Source organism: Danio rerio, chromosome 22, assembly GCF_052040795.2.
Source record: "Danio rerio strain M-AB ecotype USA chromosome 22, GRCz13ab, whole genome shotgun sequence".
NCBI classification, from domain to species: Eukaryota; Metazoa; Chordata; class Actinopteri; order Cypriniformes; family Danionidae; genus Danio; species Danio rerio.
The window spans coordinates 5284811-5309377 of NC_141042.1; the positions used below are offsets into that span (position 1 = coordinate 5284811).

The 24567-nt window shown below is 42.6% G+C and overlaps 1 protein-coding gene across 5 annotated transcripts in view; it reads right to left on the reverse strand.

Moving 5' to 3' along the window:
• Nucleotides 1-24567, reverse strand: part of LOC137489036 (uncharacterized) — a 55579-nt gene that overhangs the window by 15600 nt on the left and 15412 nt on the right. The window contains exons 1-7 of one of the 5 annotated variants that reach the window (XR_015521485.1): nt 16106-16403; nt 11139-11444; nt 10207-10506; nt 9716-10024; nt 9225-9524; nt 8789-9085; nt 8333-8699 (exon numbers count right to left, since the gene is read on the reverse strand). Coding sequence is in view for 3 of the 5 variants with exons in the window: in XM_087303446.1 (XP_087159572.1) it covers nt 8548-8699; nt 8789-9085; nt 9225-9524; nt 9716-10024; nt 10207-10506; nt 11139-11444; nt 16106-16157 (1716 nt within the window). In the remaining 2 variants the exon portion in view is untranslated. Of the gene's footprint in view, nt 1-8197; nt 8700-8788; nt 9086-9224; nt 9525-9715; nt 10025-10206; nt 10507-11138; nt 11445-16105; nt 16404-22717; nt 23222-23310; nt 23608-24567 lie in introns of those variants that run through there. The other 4 variants (XM_087303446.1, XR_015521484.1, XM_087303444.1 and 1 more) reach the window with 4 other exon arrangements.

The window sequence follows — 24567 nt, forward strand, 5'->3', positions numbered from 1 at the left end:
GCAAAAACATAAACAATGGAGAACCATCCCAGGAGTAGCCGGACATCCTAGAGGTCACAAAAGACCCAACAACACCATCCACACAACTGCAGGCCTCAGTTAAGGTGAGTGTTCATGACTCCACCATGAGAAAGAAACTGGGCAAAAATGGTTTGCATGGCAAAGTTCAAGAAGAAAACCACCACTGAGTAAAAATAACTCGTAGGCTTTTCACAGTTTTCCTGGGTGATCTGTATTAGACAGCAATTTAACTTTTGAAAACCATATATCCCATGTCACAAAAACTGCCTTCTTTCATCTGAGAAATATTGCTAAGTTATAAAGTAAGCTATCCATCTCAGATGCAGAAAAGCTAGTCCATGCTTGTATGACTTCTAGGCTGGATTACTGTAATGCTCTGTTTGCTGGCTGTCCAGCATCCTCTATTAACAAACTTCAGCTAGTACAAAATGCAGCTGCCAGAGTTCTTACCAGGTCTAGAAAATATGATCATATCCCCCCAATTTTATCCTCCTTACACTGGCCGTCTGTTAAGTTTCGTATTGAATTTAAAATATTGCTTCTTACCTATAAAGCTTACAATAATCTAGCTCCTGTTTATCTAACCAACCTTCTGTTTCTCTACAATCCAACTCGCTCTTTAAAGAGCATATTGTAGGTTAGACACCCCAGTGAGACAATGTGTGTAAGAGTAAAGTAAGAATTAGATTTTCTTTAAATTATACGTTAAAGTTTATCATTAAGCCGTTTGGAGTCGTTTTAAGTCACGGAAATTTACTTCCGCGTTTGAATCGCCAGACCGGAAGTGACTTCGGATCAGGGAGTTCGCGCATATAAACACTATGAAGACAACTGATCGTGGTGCGCGTTTGGTTGCAGAGATAAGATATTCTGAGAGACTCACACAAACGACAGACCACAGCCATACAATTATAAGCCTGTGGACAGACCAGCAGACAGAACAGCAGTCTGAGAAGTGTAATTTAACTCTATTGTTAGGGAGAACAGAGCAGGTTTATGGTGAGGCCAGTGTTGGCTTACAGAGAGATATGTAAGATAACAAAATCTTATCTGGCAACAGCAAAGCTAGTATTGATAATCTATAAGTATTAATACTTACCAGTAACAGAAACTAATGAGCATTTAACACAGTTATGCCACATTGACACTATTTTTAATAGTAGATAAGTGAATACAAAACACAAATAACTCAGAACGTCTGGAATAATGCAGAAACATGTAAACAAGGTACTGGAAAATCTGTTTTATTTTACAAAAGGTTTTCAGAGCTTCTGTATTAAAATAAAAACAACATTAAATATTAAAACAATTAAAATAAGTTTTTAAATATGTCTTTTTGTCATTTTTTTTCATTGGGTATAAGATTATCTGTATCAGATCCCATTTAGGCTACAATCCATAAAAAGACAAGTACAGTTGTTACAGTATAAAATATTTACAAAGATTTGACCAACAGATCTGATCTGCATTTATGATTAAATAAACTTCAACCCTAATTCAAGTTCAAATACTAAATGCAACTCAAGTTCAAGTTTTATTTATATAGCACAGAATCATAAGCAGTGTTAATACCAGCATTTTTACTCTTTATATATGTACAAATATCTGTGTGAGTGTGTGTATACTGAAAGGAAAATATATCATCTGACCCATTTAAAAGTAAACCTAAAATTATTTTTCAGTAAGTTGGCCAATGTTTATGTGGGTACCACACCATCATGTCTTTAATGTGTGTTAAATTGTGAATGCTGTGTAAAAAGATGCCGACAGCTTCATCCTTGTAAACCCGCTGGAAGGATCTAGAAAGGAGAGCAAATTTAGTGGCCACTTCTGCATTCTCGTCGAGCCTGTGATGAACTCCAGTAGTCCACCGTCAGACACGCAGTGAGGGCTGATGCATATAGTCTGGGGAAATAATGCAAAAGTTTAAATCATGTTTATTAATAATGTATATTTTAAAATTCACCATATGATTTTTAATATAACACAATACAGAATACCCAACCACATTTGCAGACCCCTGGATAGTGAACTGCAAACCATCTCACATATACAGTAGACTGTACCCATTATAAGTTGAGCATGTAAGAACAAACTTCAATTTTTTGAATGTTATTTGTTTTTCTTCTACAAGATGAATATTCCTCATATGTGAATAAAAAGTGCCTTTCCTCATTGACAGAACAGAATATTTTTACTCTCCCTCAAGTGGTTTCAAACCTTATTGACTTTCTTCTGTTGATCACAAACCAAGATATTTTGAAGAAAGCTAAAAATCTGTAACCATTGACTTCTATAGTGGGAAAAACAGATATGGAAGTCAATGGTTACACGTTTCCAATATTTAAAAAAAAAAGGAAGTCAAAGATAGTGCCTGCATTATATAGAAATATTGTAGTAATTCTTTGCCCTTCTAGTTTTTCTTATCAAATAATACCTCAAATAATGAAAGCCCAGTACGCATTGAAATGGAGTTAGACCTGTTGATGCCTTTCTCAAAGAATTTTGTGCATATTCTGCCCACATAAGAAATTTTGCCCATTCAGTCTGGTTAGATTGACAATATGTGCGGAGGAATCTGCCGATCTCCTGGTTAAGGCGCTCTGTTTGCCCATTGGATTGGGGATGGTAGCCGGATGTTAGGCTAACGTTTACTTGAAGATTCTTAAAGAATGCTGACCAGAGTCGAGAGGTGAATTGGGGTCCTCTATCCGACACGATGTCTTCAGGGAGACCATAGTATCGGAACACACATTCGCAGAGCAGTTCAGCCGTTTCCATGGCTGTAGGCAGTTTAGCTATGGGAATGAGGCGGCAGGATTTTGAAAATCGGTCTACCACCGTGAGGATGGTGGTTTTCCCCTGAGATACAGGTAGATCGGTGATGAAATCTATGGCAATGTGTGACCAGGGACGGTGTGGCACCTCCAGGGGTTGGAGCAGTCCAGCTGGACGGTGACGGGAGTGTTTGGACATCTGACAGGGTGAGCATTTGTTAATGAAGTTAATGACGTCCTTGTTTATGGATGGCCACCAATAGCGGGATTGGATTAATTGCACGGTGGCCGTGCTGCCTGGATGACCGGAGCTGGGGTGGTCATGCACCTCGGAGATGAGTCTCTCGCGAAGTGACGGGGGAACAAAGATCTTGTTTTCCGGACAGGACTGTGGCGTGGAACTGTTTTCGGAAGCTTGAAGAATTTCGTGCTGTGATGACGCAGAATGGGTGCACTGGAGAAGCGGGTTTTGAGTTGACTGAATGCTCGAGTAGCGTCTGGATTCCATTTGAGGCGAGCGTTATTGGCCTTCACCATGGCGGTAAGTGGAGCAGCCAATGAGCTAAAATTTCTTATGAAACGTCGGTAGAAGTTGGCAAAGCCCAGGAATCGTTGCAGTTGTCGGATAGTTTCTGGTTCTGGCCATTGTGTTACTGAGTCGACCTTCTGTTGATCCATGGCCACGCCTTCGGGGCTGATGATATAACCCAGGAACGATATGCATGTTTGGTGGAACTCACACTTGGAGATTTTAGCGTATAACTCATTCTGGATGAGGCGTTTGAGCACTGCCCTGACGTGCTGAATGTGCTCTGATAAGGAGTTGGAGTAGACCAGGATGTCGTCAATGTATACTATGACCCATTGGTTGAGCATGTCTCGAAATATCTCATTTACAAAAGCCTGGAACACGGAAGGACTGTTTGCTAGGCCGAAGGGCATAACGAGGTACTCATAGTGGCCGTTGATTGTAGAGAACCCGGTTTTCCACTCGTCTCCCTGTCGTATGCGGATGAGGTTATATGCACTGCGAAGGTCCAATTTGGTGAAATACTGAGCTGAGCGGAGTTGTTCAAGGGCTGCTGGAACCAGTGGTAAGGGGTAGCGGTATTTGAAGGTGATCTCATTCAAGCCTCGGTAATCAATGCAGGGGCGTAGGCTGCCATCCTTCTTCTTCACGAAGAAGAAGCCAGCTGAAGCAGGTGATGTAGATGGTCTGATAAAGCCTTTTTCTAGCTCCTCGGAGATGTAATTCTTCATAGCTTCAGTCTCAGGCTGAGAGAGAGGGAAAATGCGACCACGAGGGGGCGTGGTGCCTGGTAGTAGTTCGGTGGCACAGTCGTTTTCACGATGAGGATGGAGCTTGGTAGCTTTTTGCTTATTAAATGCCTCAGTTAAGTCATGATAAGCCTCGGGAATTTGACAAAGTTCAGGGTCTTCGGCGCTGGTAATCGTGTTGATCTAGACTGGGAACACAGAATGCACTGGGTAAAGCACTGATCGCTCCATTTAATGATCTCACCAGTTCTCCAGGAAACTTGAGGGTCGTGTAGTTGTAGCCATGGCAACCCGAGGATTACAGAGTGTCGAGGGGAGTCGATGGCAAGAAGGGAAATCTCCTCTTCATGGAGAGAGCCTGTTTGAAGAGAGATTGGTTGAGTCTAGAATTTTATGTGTCCCTCTCCCAGTGGGCGCCCGTCTACGGCAGTGATGGCTATGGAGGAATCACAGGAGGTTAGAGGAATGGAGTGGGTGATAGCAAACGTGTAGTCGATAAAGTTGCCAGCGGCTCCTGAATCGATCATGGCCATGGTCTCAATCTCATCTCCATTGTTTTCCAAAATGACAGGTATACTCATAATATCATTAGTGGTCGCGAACATAGTGGTTGCACTCACCGAGAGGGTTTTAGGGAGAGGCTTGTTGGGACATAAAACCTTCGTATGACCTGGAAGTCGGCAATAGATGCATAGGTGATTTCTCCTCCTTCGTTCTCGTTCCTCTGGGTTCAGGCGGGTTCTACCCAATTGCATGGGTTCAGCGGAGGTTTCAGGGGATACAGGACTGGAAGCAATTGAGCACAGTGGGTTGCGAGTGCGGAGGAGAGTGTCTAACCTTATGGACAGTTCAATCAGTTGATCCAGTGTTTTTCCCTCGTCACGACATGCCATCTCTTTTTGCAATTCTGGTTTCAGAGCCTTTCTGTAGAGCGTAGTAAGTGGATCATCAGCCCAGCCTGTTTGCGCTGCCAGAATGCGGAACTGCAGTGCGAACTCAGCTGCGGAGCGATCTCCCTGTTGGATACACAATAGCTCCTCGCCAGCATGACGACCACCCTCAGGATGATCGAACACAGTGCAAAAACGTTTGAGAAAGTCATTAAACAAAGGAAATATCGGGGTGCTGTCTGGCCAAACTGCAGTAGCCCAGTCTAGTGCTTTCCCAGTGAGCAGTGAGCACACAAAAGCAATTTTCCCATTCTCGTCCTTAAACAGATGGGGCTGTTGGGCGATAAACAGTTTACATTGCAACAGGAAGCCTTTACATTTTGCTGGGTTACCTGAGAATTTGTCAGGGAATGCCAATCGAGCTCCGGAGACCATCGGGGGTTGTGTCACAACAGGTGGACTCAGAGAGTAGTTGGCGGTGAGTTGCGCTGTGGGAGCAGCTTGCAGGTTTTGTAGTGATTTCACAAGTTCGTCTGTCAACTGAGTTAAGTGTGTTAGTTGTTGTTGGTGAGTAGACAATACCTGAGCTTGAGCTGTGACTTCGTGAGACAAAACCTGGATGGCTGCGGGATCCATGTTGGGCGAAGTCTTCTGAAACGGGGAGACTGACACGGAGGGATCCATTTTGCAGTATTTATTAAGTCACACTTTAACATCAACAACACGCACGGCTGTGCGAACATACAACATACACATCAATGAGAGGAGGTTGCAGATGACAGACACAGAGTGATTACCAGGCATGGGTCAGAGGCAGGCAGCGTGATTCAGAGTCCGTATAACAGGCTTTAGTCAAGGGCAGGCAGCGAGAATCAGAGTCCGAGTAAACAGGCTTTGGTCGTGGGCAGGCAGAAGACAGAGCAGAGTCGGGAAACGGGCTGAAGTAGTAAACGGGAGATCAGGCAGGATAGAACGCTCAGAAATGCTGGCCGGGGCTAAACAAGACTTTGCACTGGGGAGTGAGTGTGAGCTGCTTATATGTGGTACGTGGGTCATTAGTGGAATGGAGAACAGGTGTGCTGGAATCAGAGTGAAGGGATGACGTAATGTTAGAAGTCCGGAGATGGTGGCCTCTGCTGGCCAGCGAGGGGAATGACTGGGACCGAGTCGGTGACAACCATGCACAAATAATTCACGATAGGGGTCATAATATTTTACCCGATGAACGAGGTGAATGTCTGAGGTAAAATTGGTTTTATATTCACACATTCTGACTTTCTCCCTAATAATATAATTTCAAAAGAGTATTATTTGCTAATTCCTAATATCATGTTAGCAGCCAATGACTATCAAAGTACAACATTGTTCACTGTCAGTTTAATAGTGCTAATGTTGTTTTTAAGTCATATTTATGTGTGATTTCAGTCATTATAATAAAAGTACTATGGTAAACAATACTGAGAGTGTGTCACACAAGCTGTCACTAATCGAATGTGCGAATATAAAATCTACTTTACCTTAGTTGAGGTTACTCTGTGAGCCAAAGTGAAGCACAGTTGACCGAGAGGCCAGTGGAGAGAAAGCCTTCAGCTCCGGGTCATCATCTGTCTCCCAAAGTCTAATAAACACACCAAAAAAGCAAACATAGTCATAACGCTGTAACTATACAGGACATTTATTATATTAGCAAGCTGATGCTACTAGCCGTCTTATCATTTGTGTACATTTTTACACGCTTTAAAAAAGTATATTTAATATGCTTAACAATACAAGCTAGCAGCCGTGCTATCGGTTACTCCAAAGTAAACACATCACGTTGCTTCAAATTACTCAAAGAATAATGCTTACGGACTTGAAAGTTGACAAACATAAACGAAAAACGAGTTGTCTTACCGTGTACAGCCATCAATCTGCATCTCCGACTGATCCAGGAGTGTTTCTCGCCGTTCGCGTCAGCTATCACTCTTATCGGATTCATCCCATTTCACGAACCAAAATAGCAAGAGGAAACTTGTGGACTTGATCTGTTGACAGGCTGGAGTTTGTGCAGTTTCCATAAACGCAATAATATACCACGATGATGATAAATTACGCCAAAACTAACAACCAGTTCTGATATTAGCTCCTCTGCCCCACTGTAAACAGCGCGCGTCTGTCAGATAAGTCCCTGCACTGACGTCACCGGGGTGGTTAGAAAAAAAAGCGGAAGTGGAAAAACAGACACATTTTCTTTAAAATTTGTGCCCTTGAACTTCGTAAAACATTTTAATATGGTATTTTATGGTATTATAGAGTATTTTCACAAACGATTCTACCTTTTTTTAAAACAGTTTTTTAACCTAAAATATGCTCTTTAAATAGGAAAATAACTGAAACCTTGTTTAGAGTGCACACTTACGGCAAATGTACAGGTTAAATATAGCGAATATAATCATTAAGTTAATATATTATTATCTAAACCCACTTGCTGTGAATGAATTATTGACTTGTGATGCAAAAAGTTTTGTGAGCGTTTAGACCACACTTCAAAATAGTCATGAAGAGTTTCAAGATAATATGTGCCTACCTTTAATAACAGCGTCTGTCTTTTGCTAATTAGCAATTAGCCGATAGCTTCCTGTTCTTAGGTTTTTTCAAGGTGGTGAGCGATGAATCTTGATGAAACTCTCTGCTGGTGAAGATACTCATTACAGGACTGCTGTAACCTGCAACAAAGTGTACTAATTTGGGTTTTTACGGTGTGTGTGATCGCTCTGTAAAACGGGGAAATGTCCAGCTCGAGTTTTAACAATAATAATAATAATACTTTTATCAGTATAAAGAGAGCTTAAATGGCAACGTAAACATTTATATATCAATGAAAGGATCTTGATAGGATGGACATCTGATCTGCACAATAATAACACGACAGGGTAAAGTATAATAAGAAGTGATCTGAAAGTCCTGTAAGTGTTAAAGAGGATAAATCAGTGAATCAGCCATCTTTCATCTCAACACACATTTAATAGCACTAATGCTCGAGTTACAGTTTGATCTGAAATTTTTCAGGGTGGAAAGATCAGCAAATGAAAACATAAAGCCATTACAAATAAATGAAGATTATAAGTGAAATGACGTCATGATTTATGTTTGTGAATTTGTGCAGATCATGAAGATGAAGATTTCTGCTCTGCTCAACTGTTTTACTCCTCCAGAGGGCGCTCGACACAATCAAATACAACATGAAGAGACTTTACATTTAGACAGAGAAAACTTTATTGATGAAGACAAGCAAATACATCTGACAAATGCACAGTGAAGTAAGATCTGTCTTATTATAGAGAAATAAAAACAATAAATCAAACTGAATCTGTAAAATAGTAACACTACAAAACAAACATGAAAAATTCCATCATACATAAAATGTTCATTAGTAAAGCCTGTTGTACTGAACTAAATGAAAGCAAAGCTTTGTATTTGAAGTCTGCTGCTGTATTTATGTCAAACCCTCACATGAGCTGCATCAGAACCATCAGGTTCATCTAAAATCTTCAAAATAAATGAAGCTGAAATGACTGAAAGCAGTTCTCTGACATCATCATTCAGGTTTGTGATGCGTGAATATGTGCTTGATCTTGTTCAGCTCTTCTGGATCTGATGTCATAAAGCACAATAATGACAGTAGCCACGCCCACCAGAACAGAGAGGACCAATCGGATCACAGCTTCAGTAGGACCACAGCAGTGAACAGAGCCTGAGGAACAAACACATCAAACTGAGCTCAGATCAGTCAATAAAGCTTCATATCAGCACTGCCGTCCACTAATATCAGCTCTGCTGTACCTGAACATGTGGGACAGAGTTGACTGATGTCCAGATGTTGAGTCTGGTTGCTGATGGTGTTGTTGATCACACAGCTGTAGGTGTTTTTCTCCTGATATTCCACCTCCAGAGGTAGAGAGAGACTGATGCTGAGATCAGACACACTGATGCTGGACAATAAACTGTTTCCTTTGTACCAGGAGAGACTCACAGCGCTCACATTCACCACTGAACACAGCACTGAACAATACTGCACTGATGAAGATGAGGATGAAGAACATTGAGAAGAGTTGAGGATGAGGACAGGAACAGGTAGAGCTGAAAACACCAGAGAATAAAGAGAAATGAGGAGAAATCAAGAGACTGACGAAGACAGAAAACAACATTTAAATGATCAGACATTAGTGTAGATCTGTTTCTGAATAAATAAAACCTGAGAAAACAATATTAAACTCACCGACAGTGAGAATGAAACTCTGTATTTTCTTAAAGTTGATAGATAATTTATAAACTCCAGCATGTTCAGTTCTGGTGTCTGTGATGGTCAGAGATCCAGTTTTATTGTCCAGTTTCAGTCTGTCTCTGAATCTCCCATCAAGAACATCATCAATTACAGAGAACCTGTTGTTCTGTTTAGTGATTTCTGCTATTAAAGTGTCTTCATCTCCAAACGTCCAATGAATCCAATAATTATTCTTCAGTTCAGTGAGTTCAGAGTTTAGAGTGACTGAATTTCCCTCCTTCACTGATATTTCATCTTCATCATCAAACACACAAACAGAAACAGGGTTTTTGCCAGAATAAGATCATTAAAGCTCTATTGTTGTGTCTGAAAGTTAATTTTAATATACAATAGCAAAAATACAGAAAATAGCAAAGAACTGTGTGGATTAAAACTACATCTGGTGATTAAAAAAATGAACCAGATGAAGAACATTTGTAACTCACCACAGACAATGAGACGGAAAATAATATCAATATAGTCGATCTGAAGTTTATAATCTCCAGCATCTCTAGTTCTGATGTCTGTGATGGTCAGAGATCCAGTTTTATTGTCCAGTTTCAGTCTGTCTCTGAATCTCCCATCAAGAACATCATCAAATACAGAGAATCTGTTTGCCGTTACATTGATTTCTGCTATTAAAGTGTTTATATCTCCAAACCTCCACTCAATCTGCTCATCATCCATCATTTCTGTAACACCAGAGCTCAGAGTGACTGAATTTCCCGTTTTCACTGACACTTCTTTATCGTCTCCTGTATCACCAAACCCATGAAGAAGAAACAGAATCAGATCATGATTAACAGACACAGATTAAGATAATAAATAAATATAAATTAATATAATAAACCAACAAAAACAAAAGCAGGTTTGGGTTAAAAAGTGTCTCTTTGTGCTGATTAAAATATAAATCAGATCAAACTAATATTTAACTCACTCAAAACTCTCAGTTTAACAGTGTTGATTTCAGTGTTGGTCTGTAGTTTATAATCTCCAGCATGTTCAGTTCTGCTGTCTGTGATGGTCAGAGATCCAGTTTTATTGTCCAGTTTCAGTCTGTCTCTGAATCTCCCATCAAGAACATCATCAAATACAGAGAATCTGCTGGTCTGTTTATTGATTTCTGCTATTAAAGTGTCTCCATCTCCAAACCTCCACTGAATCTGATCATCATTCTTCAGTTTAGAGACACCAGAGCTCAGAGTGACTGAATCTTCCTCCTCCACTTCTATTTCATCTTCATCATCAAACAGACAATGAGAACAAATATCAACATTCACATACTAAGACTTAAACTGAAAGCTGTGATCATTTATTGTTCATATTGTGATGCAGTTCCTAGAAAAACGGAATATTAAATGACATAACAGTGGGTGTGGCTTGTTGTCAGCTACTGCGAGCTGATTGGATGTAGTAAAGTAGGCATTTCAGTCAGAAAGATGGGGAAAAGGGTTTGGGGAGAGTTATCACGACCTAACAGACTCCTCCTGCTCACCATTACAGTTTGTTGTCAAAACTGACAGCTGAAGGGGCGTGGTTAAGCATGTTAGCCACGCCCTATACCTCAGACAGACCTAATCTGAGAATTTAACTGAAAAAAAAAAAAAACAGGAAGTGCATTCTCAGATTTCAGTTGAAGATTAGAAGGCCAGACTATTCTTTTTATTATTGACATGCACTGAAGAATTGTTCACCACACAACTAGCAATGTGAGCGAACAAAATCAATATGGTTAGTTTTGATTTCATGGGGACTCTAAAATTAATATAATAAAACAAAAGAAGAGACTCGCCAATGCATAATTAACGTGGAATAATATTGTACTTAGTGATTAAAAAATAAAGCAGCTAAAACAAATCTTCAACTTACAAGAGACTACAAGACTGACAATCCTGATCATCTGGTTGATCATTAGTTCATAATTTCCAGCATGTTCAGTTCTGGTGTCTGTGATGATCAGAGATCCAGTTTTCTTGTCCAGTTTCAGTCTGTCTCTGAATCTCCCATCAAGAACATCATCAAATACAGAGAAACTGTTTGCTGTTACATTGATTTCTGCTATTAAAGTGTCTATAATCCACCACTGAATCTGCTCATCATTCTGCAGTTCAGTGAGTTCAGAGCTCAGAGTGACTGATTTCCCCTCCAGCACTTGATAATAATAATAATCTCCACCTGCAGAACAGAGTTTGTCAGATTAAAGTGTTAAATCACAGGATGTTGTCTTGGTAAAGTCGTCTCTAAAACACTTTTGATCATTCAGATGAGCAGTGAATATTATTCTGAAGGTAATGATGATGATGTTGTTCAGTTTTTGATCTTCATATTAATTTGATTGAATGTAATCTCTAATAACAGATCTTCAGTTATTTCTATATCAGTGAATCCACTTTCTTCATCATCTCAGGTCATTCAGAGTAAGAGAGGAGATTCCTCTGCTGTTCTTCAGGTCTGTGATAATGAGTTTGATTCAATACTGTGACTCTATTTGCTGTAGGAGTCTGTCAGGAACGCTGAAAACAAGCTTGTTTAATCCATTAAAATCTGCTCTAAGATTGTAGGTCGACCTCTAGAAAAGCTGTAAGACTCAGTCTATTAGAACAACCTGATGAGATCAGCTAATAATATCATGTCTGATCCTGATCATGTTCTGCATAACGAGTTTGAATTATTAGCATTGAAGCAGAGGTGTAGAGTTCCCAGATTTAACAGGAAAGAGCTAAAACACTTTAGCGTAGCCTTATGCACACGGGCTTCGTGACGATCCTAATCACTGTACATTTTTCATTCTTCTATGGCCCGATACGTACCTGCTATGTCAGGGTTGTCTAACTCAATTCCTTGAGCAGCCCTGCACGGTTTAGTTCCAACCCTGCTCCAACACACTCACCTGTAGGTTTCAAACAAGCCTGAAGGACTCACTTAGTTTGATCAGGTGTGTTTAATTAGGGTTGGAACTAAACTGTGCAGGGCTGCGGCCCTCCAGGAAATGACTTTGACATCCCTGTGCTATGTGTATAGAAAGAATGCTGATATGATATATAAAACGCAATCAGTGGTTGGCAAATATATTAAGTGCATATGTTTGTAAATCAGACCTTGAAAGAGTCAGTGGCCATGGCGTGATGAAACTGACTCTTGAAGGGAATGGGAGATGAGACTCTGGTTTAATCAGGGGCGTAGATTTAGGGTGGGACGTGTCCCCACCAATATCCAACAACTACTGAAACGTCTCCACCAATAATTTAATTCACTTAAAAACATCGCGCTGTCAGTATAAACCTAGACATGGCGGAAGGGTTAAATCACGTTCTCTCCTCGAGTCGCACCGCCCCCAAACACATATGAACATTGTGATTGGCTGTGCTTTTCCCTGCTGTCATGTGAGAGGCTGCTTTCAGATACAAGCAGAGCCAAAACAACTGCGCGGGGGGAATTTCCCTATGTGTGTGAGTTGTGTGACATGCACAGGTGAGGATGGAGGTAGCAAAAAAAGGTGGACATGAAGAGCTTTTTTCAACGAAAAGTGTAAGTCACATGAACTCAAGTTCGCTACTGAATGAGTCCATCATGATAATGCTGCTATTGCGAGTGTTTTTCACCACTTTTACGGTCAGTCTAACGTTAAATCAGACTGATATAGTCTGTGAACAATATTCCCTGAAGACTACCTGCAGAATAAACACCTACATGTACACGGATATGACCATGCCAGTTCTCCTAATCTCTTTGTCAGGTTTCTGCCACTCTGGTCATGTAAATTCTTGTTTTGGTGGCAGAATCCGGACACTAGTCTTGTCTAGTCCTGTATTGTTGTGCTTGGCTTAAGTTTTCTCGTGTCGAGCACTTGTTTCTGTCATTCTGTGTGTCTCCGTGTGCGCGCGCCTTCGTGGGTGTGCACAGAGCGTGCGCGCTCCTGCTTGATGCGGCCGCGCGGGCTCTGCGTGCCTCGGACACGTGCGCTCTTGTACTCGTGTTTGTGTTTTCGTCTGTCTGCAGCATGGTGTTTCATTCCCAGCGTCTCAGTCTAGTTGGTTTCGGTTTTGGTCGGCGCTGGGATGAAGCATGCATGCTGCGTGTGTGAGCGCACGGTGAGTGTTTTCATTCATTGTGTGCTTGTGTCATGCGTCTCTTGTCAAAGCACGTGGCTATGTGTTTACATCGTGGTCACGTGCTTTTGTCGTGTGCTTCAGTGTTGTGCTTGTCTTGTCATGAACATGCGGTTAATGAGTTCTCATTGGCTGCATGTTCTTGTCCTGTTTTATGTGAGCGCATGGCTTGTCTTGTCTTTGTCATGCGCTCTCCCGTCTATTGTCTAGTCCCACCCTCCGTGTTAACTCATTATTAGTTTTTCACGTTCACCTGTTTGTGTCAATTTACTTCTAATTTATAATCCCCTCATGCTTTCTGTTCTGTGCCAGTTCGTCATCAGCTGTCATCGTTTCCTGTCTTGTCCTGGTCTCCTGTTCTCCAGTTTGCCAGCCTGCCCAGTCTAGTTTGTTTGTTTGTTTATTTGTTTTATTGATATTTTCCCCCCCCGGGGTAGTTTGTTTTGCTGTTTTGTTTTTTATTTTTTATCAATGAATACCCATTATTTCTTTGCACTTGAGTCCTCGCTCCTTTTCCCCTCACCGACCGTGACACTCTTAGAGTAACATGTCCAATTTCGGTTGAAACAGTTCGTCAGAAAAACTACAGCCTGTGCTCCATCTTTTAATAATACTATGAGACATATTTAATTTGTACGAAAAATTAATGAAAGTCTTTATTAAACTCTCTCTTTATCAGTTAATAAACATTATTTTAACATGACACTTCCAGGCCTGTAGCCAGTTTTCTTGAAAGGGGTTATTTGTTTTCTGAAAAACTGAACCTTTTTGCAGTTATTCACCTGATTTTCTGTTTAATTGAGGTATAAATATGACATTTTAGTGACATATTAAGAACTGATTTTTGCTGGGTAATCTTGTTGGATTATTATTATAACTTCACTTTTTGATGTACCAAAACTGTTTCCTACCATTTTGTCTAATTGCTTTATTTACACATTTTAACTGTAAGTTTTATTACAGTTTTATAAATAATAAAAATACTTTGAATTTGAAATTAGGACTTTAAATTCTTAGAATAAAGAAATTAAGAGTTCAGATGCCAAAACCTCTAAATGCCATGTAAAATGAGCCTTTTTCTCAGCCTCGTATATTTATGTTCAGTTATTTCACTTTAAATCAATGAAAAGAACGTATTTGTCACTATAAAAGTAAAATCACTGAGTCCACACACAGGAGTTTTATAAATTATAATTTTAGAAGAAAATATTAAATGGCATTTAGAGGTTTTTGCATCTAAACTCTTCAAATATGTAAATATACTTATTTTTAAAATACAATTTTTATCATAATTTTCTTTGGGAAATCTGTTAAAACTTGACTTTAATGAAAAACTGAAGCCTAAAGGCAAATAACAAACTGACCATTTAAATAATAAGATAAATTCAAGTTCAAATTCAAATTCAATAATCCAACTTTTGGTTTTTCAAACCACCTGACCCTCCTTGGCTACGTGCATGACTATTTAATTGAACTTAATAAATTGTAAGAAGAGAGGATTACTTCATAATACATTTTATTAGCAGTTAAATAATAAATAGCAATATATATATATATATGTCGGGGTTTTTATTGACTTCTCTGTCTCCCTCTTGTGTATTATCATTTGTATGCAGTTTCACCTGTTATCAATTTGCTTGTTTCCCCGTCCCCATCCCTCTCACCAGTTCTCCCTGCTTATTGTAGCTATTTAGTCTCCCCTTCTCCGTCGTTCTGTGCTTGTTAATTGATTCTGTGTTCTACTGTTGCGTGAGTTACCGGTTCCCTGTTCAAGATAGTTTCGCACTTTGCACTGCGTCTCGTCAAGTCTTGCATTGTCTATTTCACCACGTTTGATCCTGTTATCTGTGCTCTGGCTCACCTCTGCTCTGCCCACAGTCCACGCTCGTGTGAGGTCTCATCTGCTTGGCTCCCTGAGGTCTGTCCTAACTTATTACTGTTATACTGAGAGGATCTCTTTCGTTTGATCAGTCCACCACCCAGAGGAGGGTCGTTTACAGACTGCCTGTGTTTCTATATTTTTGAGTGACTGTTACTTACTGCCAAGGAGAGCAGAATTGTGGATTTGGTTCTGTTTAATAAATTCCTTTAATCTTCTCCCTTGCGCTTGGGTCTCCATATTTCTTGACAATATAAAACAATATTTATTCTTGGCGGGGGTGTGGGGGGTTTGTATTTACCAGTCCCCACCAATGTCAAGTGCAAACCAACGCCCTTGGGTTTAATGCACATCATGCTCAAAACACACGGATAAATCATTGAGAATGAGGACAACACTTTTAGATCATGCACCAGCACATAGACCCAGATCCCAGAAGTGAATTCGGACACACCCTTAGTGCTTCTGCATCATGAGCTGTAGACATCACGCTTAGATCAGTAAAATAGAGCCCATAATATATACTGCTATAGGAAGGATATAAAGATGGCTGACTATACACTGCTCATTCAAGGCTAAATCAATATTAACAGAAAAGATCATCAGCTTAAACAACAAAACTGACATAACATGTAGATTAATAATCAGATCTTTGTGCTGATTCAGAATAAAACTCTAATTTGCAGGAACTGAAGTTGATCTGAACATTACACACAGAAAACTTTCACTTCAGATAAGAATCACATCACAATTACAGCTAATGATGGAGCTTTTTAATCAACTATTAGAACAAATAAACACTGAATCTGTTGCTGAAAGAACTGTAATAAGAGAGATTAAGAACTCACCAACCAGACGACACAAACAGAGCAAAACTAACTTGAGAAACATTTTCTTCATCAGTTCACTGAAGAGCTCAAGATGGCAGCTCTGAAAAGGTGTGAAAATTCTCCAGAATTAGCTAAGATATTTATCTGATTTAATATGAACCCTCCTACAACCTGTTTCCGTTCACTTAATCTTCTTTAACATCATAAAATGTGCTGATCTTACTTTTTCAGATGAATTCTGGCCTTATATGGAAACTAACAGCAGAAGAGAGAAACGCCTCATGAGTGTTGATCTGATATCTGCATCTGCTGCTGTTATTTAGTGTTGTGTCCGTGATATTTGACCCTGAGCTCTTATTTGACTGTTAATGGATTCACTTTCTAGATTGTAAAGTTGTTTGTTTGTTTTTTGTATGAACTGTAAAAATAAGAGTCTCACAAGAGAAATAAAGCACAGAAACACTTCCGGTCCGGTCCTCCAGAGCGGTGCGTATAAAGTTGCAACTTCACAAAGAGAGCAACACAGTCGTGCAGCACGTCCTTTTCAGGACGGCGCTCCGACTGTGCGTTTCTGGATGCTGTGGGTTCCTGTCCTCGGATGATGGGCACGGGTACTGCGTTACATACATCCACCGTGGCATCGGAGGGTGAGCTTTCATTGTCCGATGATGATCCAGACCCGCTCGCCCCCTTCGGGCAGGTGAGCGCTGTCAAAACGGATCCTGAAACGGATGTGTTAGCCGTGCTTTCCCGGGCTGCTTCGACTAAAGGGGCGTTCCCTTCTTCCTGGAGGTGCACAGTAGGCTCACGCGGATTTGAAGGGCACTTTTTTTCTGCTCGTGCTGAGTGTCACTCCACCCTCACCACTCTTGGTGGTGAAGCGGCCAGGGGGTATGTGGCGATTCCTCAGGTTAAGTGCGCGATGGCGGTTAATCCGCGCGGCGCCTCTACTTGGCGGGGTCCGCCTCGTCTCCCATCCAATGCCTGTGAGTTTCTGCTCCCTCGGAGCTAGAGCTTACAAAGCTACGGACCAGGCTGCTTCCGCCTTGCATTCGATAGCCACCTACCAGCGCTACCAAGCGCAGGCGCTGACCGAGCTGCACGAGGGTGGGTCCAACCCAGGCTTATGAGTTTCGCACCGCAGCCGACTAAGCTCTTCGGACTACTAAGTCCGCTCTGTGTGCTTTGGGGAGGACGATGTCCACACTAGTGGTCCAGGAGCGCCACCCCTGACTAAAACTTGGCTGGTATGCACGAAGTCGACAAAGTCCGCTTTCTTGACTCGCCCATATCCCAAGCTGATCGGCGACACTGTCTGCGAATTCACCCAGGAATTTGAGGCAGTGAGAGAGCAGTATGATGGGTTATGTCTTATCGGCGGATCCGTAAACCCGCTCCGCCCGCCGTGCCATCCATACCTGCTCCTCGCCGAAGGCGCCCGCCTACGAGAGCTGCACCGCCCCCACCTCTGGCGAAGCGAGCGCGTCGAGCACCTCGAAAGCAGGCAGCTTCCCCTGCCCAGAACGCCGCTAAGTCCGGCAACGGACCGCGAAGCGTCCCTGGGACAGGTCATCTGGAGAAGAGGGAACTTGCTCTTCCCCGCTGGAAGGCGGGGCGACATTTCCAATGGCACCTTTTACTGCCATGAAATGAAAGGGCACTTTTCCACTTCCCCGGATGTGACAGCCCGAAATCTGCCAGTCTGAGACACTGTGCTCTCTAGCTCGCAGGCTCGGTGCGCTCCGCCAGTGGCTCACGAGCACTGCAAGCCCTGCCAGTCTGGGACGCGCCACCTCTCAGCTCGCAGTGTCTACATGCTCCGCCGCTCCGCTGGGGAGCAGTCTTCCTTCTCCCAGCCCCCAAGCCCCCTTTCCGGAGTCAGGGTGCGGAGCCAGAGCGAATCGCTCTCCTCCAGCTCTTCTGTGGGACCCTCACGCTCCCCGGATCCCCCCGGACCCTCGCTGTCACCCTGCAGCCCAAGACCGGTTACTCACTGAAGCTAAGCAGGGCTGAGCCTGGTCAGTACCTGGATGGGAGACCACTAGGGAACACTAGGTTGCTGTTGAAAGTGGTGTTAGTGAGGCCAGCAGGGGGCGCTCAACCTGTGGTCTGTGTGAGTCCTAATGCCCCAGTAAAAGTGAAGGGGACACTAAACTGTCAATGGGCGCCGTCTTTCGGATGAGATGTTAAACCGAAGTCCTGACTCTCTGTGGTCATTAAAAATCCCATGGCACTTCTCGTGAAAGAGCAGGGGTGTAACCCCGGTGTCCTGGCCAAAGTCCCTCTATCGGCCCTTACGATCATGGCCTCCCAATCATCCCCTTCCACCGAATTGGCTCTTTCACTGTCTCTCCTCTCCACCAATAGCTGGTGTGTGGTGAGCAAACTGGTGCCGTTGTCCTGTGGCAACCGTCGCATCATCCAAGTGGATGCTGCACACTGGTGGTGGTGTGGAGAGACCCCCCCTCATGATTGTGAAGCGCTTTGGGTGTACGGCCATACACAATAAATGCGCTATAAAAATAAAAAAGAAAAGAAAAAAAGAAAAGAAAAAGCACACACGCTCCTCGCTGCCCCTCCGCTGGTACGTCAGTGATTGTTGCGATGACGCCATTAGCGAGGGCTCTGCCTGCCTGGTTAGCCCTCCCCCCTAGCGGTGGCTCATACGCACAATCAGACTCGGCTATGAGCTTCAGTTCTCGAAACGGCCTCCCAAGTTCACGGGCGTGTATTTCACCAGGGTCAATCCCCTGTCCGCCCCTGTCTTGCGAGAGGAGATTGCTGCCCTCATGGCGAAGGGTGCAATCGAGCCAGTTCCTCCAGCCGAGATGGAGAGCAGGTTTTACAGCCCGTACTTCATCGTACCCAAAAAGAGCGGTGGGTCACGGCCAATCCTGGATCTGCATGTTTTGAACCGCTGCCTTTACAAGCTGCCGTTCAGAATGCTTACGCAGAAGCGCATCCTCCGATGCGTTCGTTCTCAGGATTGGTTTGCAGCTATAGGCCTGAAGGACACGTATTTTCATGTCTCCATTCTTCCGCGTCACCGCCAGTTTCTGCGGTTGCGTTCGAAGGTCAAGCGTGGCAATACAAGGTCTTCCCCTTCGGACACTCTCTGTCTCCGCGGTTCTTCACCAAACTCGCGGAGGGTGACTTAGCGCCCCTTTGGCTTGCGGGCATCCGCATACTCAATTATCTCGACGACTGGCTGCTTAGCCCACTCGCGGGAGTAATTGACTATGCACAGAGACGAGGTGCTCCGGCATCTTCGCCTATTGGGGTTGCAGGTCAACCGAGAAAAGAGTAAACTCGCCTCGGTGCAGAGGATCTCTTTTTTCGGGTTGGAGCTGGACTCGGTCACCATGGTAGCGCACCTCTCCGGAGAGTGCGCTCGCCTGTTGCTGAACTGTCTAAGGCAGCTCGACAGCAAAATAGTGGTCCCACTGAAATACTTTCAGAGGCTCCTGGGGCATATGGCATCCGCTGCGGTCGTCACGCCGCTCGAACTGCTTCATATGAGACCACTTCAGCACTGGCTTCTAGATCGAGTTCCAAGACGCACATGGCGCCTCTTTAACATACATTTGTAGAGCTGCGGGCTGGGTGACACCCAACACATTTGCAAGGTTTTACAATCTGCAAGTGGAGCCGGTTTCCTCAAGGGTGTTAGGTAACCCTTGGTGATTGAGAAAACAACTCGGTGGGGTGTTGTATCACGCTTGCGGTGCCCTTTTCCCTAACACAGAGAGATGTGCACCTTCCTGTCTGTCAGTAAATTTCCCCATCGGTAAGCCCTGCAGATTCCTCCGAGGCCCCCAGCACTGACTCAGCTGAGGAGTCACTTGCTGGCCCACTACGTTAAGTCTGCCCGTTGGTCAGCCCGCGTTTTTGGGTATAGGTGCCTGCTATGTGCGATCCCCGTTGGTGATCCCCATACACTTATTTTCCGCCACGGTTAAGTCCCCCCCTGGGTGGACCCGTGCCTTCCCTATCCGCTAACCACCATCTTATGCGCATTCCCCCTCCTTAGGGTTAGTCTATATGTAATTCCATTTGTCTCCCTATTGGGTGCGGATGGTCTCCGCAGCGTCCTCCCTACCGGGATTGCACGCTTCTCAACGTACTGTCGTATTTCCTAGAATTATCTAGACGCTAGGGACTCCCAAAAAAATATACCTATTCCGTAAAGCTTCTTTTGAAGTAGGGATAAGTTAGGGCCAAGGGCACGTTGGAGGACCGCGCCTTCCATGATTTGGGTACGTCACGCTTCCCTTACTGCCCTCTCATCGGAGGCGTTGGTAAGGTGCAGTCATTATTGCGCTTTCAATGGCTCCCATACGTGGATTTAGAACATCAAATCCACTTATAGCACTGGAGTTCCCCAACCGAAGGGGAACGTTCAAGGTTACTGAAGTAACCCTTCGTTCCCCGAGGAGGGGAACGGAAGTGCTATACTCAGTCACCATAATGACTGTCCCTGAATGGCGTTTGCTGGCGCCAGGTGTGCTTATATGCTCAGTTAATTGGCGATGCAGCACACCTGCGCAAGCTTACACTGCCAATTCATTCTTTCATTGGCCCGTTCAATACTCTTTCAGACAAGCGACTTATGAACCGAATCCTCCCATACGTGGATTTAGAACCTCAAATCCACTTATAGCACTTCCGTTCCCCGAAGGGTTACTTCAGTAACCTTGAACGTTCAGCAAAAACATCAAACCACATCGCCAGATGATGAAGAAGAGGAAATATGAACACAAGTAAGACTGAACAATATTTGAGTCTCCAATAGAGTAAAGACAGAAACAGCTTGTGAAGCGTCGAGCGCCGCCTGCTGGAGGAACTGTGGAGAGACACTTATATTTGTGCTTGTGGGAAAATATGTCCTTAAATAGGAAAATAAATGAAACCTCGTTTAGAGTACACACTGCAAATGTACAGGTTACATTTGGCGAATATAATCATTAAGTTAATATATTATTATCTAAACCCACTTGCTGTGAATGAATTATTGACTTGTAATGCTAAAAGTTTTGTGAGCGTTTATACCACACTTTAAAACAGTCATGAAGAGTTTCAAGATAATATGTGCCTACCTTTAATAATAATGTCTGTCTTTTGCTAATCAGCAATCATAGATATATACATTAGATGTCGCCTGGCCTATTGTTGTCTATTGGACAGAATGCATCAATAGCGCCGCCATCTTGCTACAGAGTAGCACTCCTTTGAAATGAATGCGGGACCAAGGTACAGTGGAGGACTGTGGCCATCCAAAGCCAGAGATATACACATATACACATATATCTATGATCGGGAGTTTAATTTTTTTTTTCTAATTACGAAAATGATAATTTTACATCACTTTTCTACATTGATGGATCAGTGACCGCACGGGCATTCCTGACAAAAAGCTTGTGTTTGTGTGTACAGAAATGTACTATTCACCCTCCCTGTTAAATTTGATCTCATCATGTCCTGAAACACAGCTCCTCTCCTGCTTTCACTGCTCATACTGACGGAGGGAACGATTAGTTTGTGAATGAATCCCCCGAACGACTCTTTCACTAACATTAGCCGACAATAATACAAGTTTCTGGCAGTGCAGCATCACGTTGTCATATTTCTTTTGCATTGTTTGCTGATTTTATTCAACAAAACTAGCATAAGCCGAGTGTTTAGTATGAGTTGGAGCTGCTTTGCCTTATGGTGAATGCAGTAAGTGACTGTTATCATCAATAACGTTACCTGATTAACACAAAAGTTCAGAACATACAAAAACAGAAAAAATGTAATATTACCTATGAAATGTTCTGCCCCTGTGCTTTGTTTTCTTTGTTTGCTCTACACCTGTAGACTACCACTATTTAAGGACACCCGTAGAATAACACTGTCTTGACTAGTGCGGTTGAATGACATTTGTTCTGGGAGCACTGAACCAATGTGGCGGCGCTATTGACGCATGCTCAGGGTCCCTATGCGATATCTAGTGTATATATCTATGATCAGCAATTAGCCGATAGCCGTTTCTTCAAGGTGGTGTGCGATGAATCTTGATGAAACTCTCAGCGCCCTCTGCTGGTGAAGATACTCATTACAGGACAGCTGTAACCTGCAACAAAGTGTACTAACTTGGGTTTTTACGGTGTGTGTGATCGCTCTGTAAAACGGGGAAATGTCCAGCTCGAGTTTTAACAATAATAATAATACTTTTATCAGTATAAAGAGAGCTTAAATAACAACGTAAACATTATCGATGAAAGGATCTTGATAGGATGGACATCTGATCTGCACAATAATAACACGACAGGGTAAAGTGTAATAAGAAGTGATCTAAAAGTCCTGTAAGTGTTAAAGAGGATAAATCAGTGAATCAGCCATCTTTTATCTCGACACACATTTAATAGCACTAATGCTCGAGTTGCAGTTTGATCTGAAATCTTTCAGGGTGGAAAGATCAGCAAATGAAAACATAAAGCCATTACAAATAAATGAAGATTACAAGTGAAATGACGTCATGATTTATGTTTGTGAATTTGTGCAGATCATGAAGATGAAGATTTCTGCTCTGCTCAACTGTTTTACTCCTCCAGAGGGCGCTCGACACAATCAAATACAACATGAAGAGACTTTACATTTAGACAGAGAAAACTTTATTGATGAAGACAAGCAAATACATCTGACAAATGCACAGTGAAGCAAGATCTGTGTCTTATTTTAGAGAAATATAAACAGTAAATCAAACTGAATCTGTAAAATAGTAACACTACAAAACAAACATGAAAAATTCAATCATATATTAAATGTTCATTAGTAAAGCCTGTTGTACTGAGCTAAATGAAAGCAAAGCTTTGTATTTGAAGTCTGCTGCTGTATTTCTGTCAAACCCTCACATGAGCTGCATCAGAACCATCAGGTTCATCTAAAATCTTCAAAATAAATGAAGCTGAAATGACTGAAAGCAGTTCTCTGACATCATCATTCAGGTTTGTGATGCGTGAATATGTGCTTGATCTTGTTCAGCTCTTCTGGATCTGATGTCATAAAGCACAATAATGACAGTAGCCACGCCCACCAGAACAGAGAGGACCAATCGGATCACAGCTTCAGTAGGACCACAGCAGTGAACAGAGCCTGAGGAACAAACACATCAAACTGAGCTCAGATCAGTCAATAAAGCTTCATATCAGCACTGCCATCCACTAATATCAGCTCTGCTGTACCTGAACATGTGGGACAGAGTTGACTGATGTCCAGATGTTGAGTCTGGTTGCTGATGGTGTTGTTGATCACACAGCTGTAGGTGTTTTTCTCCTGATATTCCACCTCCAGAGGTAGAGAGAGACTGATGCTGAGATCAGACACACTGATGCTGGACAATAAACTGTTTCCTTTGTACCAGGAGAGACTCACAGCGCTCACATTCACCACTGAACACAGCACTGAACAATACTGCACTGATGAAGATGAGGATGAAGGACATTGAGAAGAGTTGAGGATGAGGACAGGAACAGGCAGAGCTGAAAACACCAGAGAATAAAGAGAAATGAGGAGAAATCAAGAGACCGAAGAACACAAGACTCATCCACAGTAGAGCATTCAAAACCCAATAATAAACTCGACAGTGAGAATGAAACTAAGCGATCGCGAGCTTCCTGGAAACCGTGAAACCCCTCGCACTTTTAGACGGCCTAGTAAAACAACAACAGGACACTGCAGATTTTGTTCTTCTTGGCTTTGTGGCTGTTCATTAAGATGACGACAATGTTTGTTTGAGCTCTGGTCAACCATGGCTTGTTATTATATGTATATATTGTTACGGTGTAATGACTTGGCTGTGAATTTAAAACTGTCTGTTTCTTTGTTTCCATTCTCCCCTTGTGTATGCGCGAGTGACGATTCTCTGTAGACCAATAGCGTTCATCTGCGCATCTAGCTCCGCCTTTTGGTACCCTTTTGATGTGCTAGGTACCCTTTGCAAAGGGTAGCCAAAAAGTGGTACAGTATGGTTCGCTTTTAGGTACTTTTTAATAGTGGAAAAAGGACGTAAAGATCGTACCGAACTGAACCGTACCAAACCACTCAGTGAAACGGCTATAATAATGAAACGTGCTAAATTACACATTAAGCAAAAGTTGGCAATGCAGAAAGACAAAATACATTGCGGACACAAAAGAATGTGGTGCTTTCAGGGATCCACCTGACAGAAATACAGAAATAATGCCTCATTTTAACTGAATGGTTCAGTACGGTTCAGTATGGGTCACCTTTATCAGGCTTGTATCTCCACTGCCAAAGGCTACCAATGGTACGCTTTTAGTAGCCGTGGCATACAGCAGAAAGTTGCAGTCGACATCATCCTCACTCAATGTTCTCATATCGTAATTAAGCAAAATAGCCTACTGTTCCGTTACATAGTACATCTGCCATTAACTTATACAAGACAAAAGAGTCTCTAAAATGTTACCAATTACAAAAAA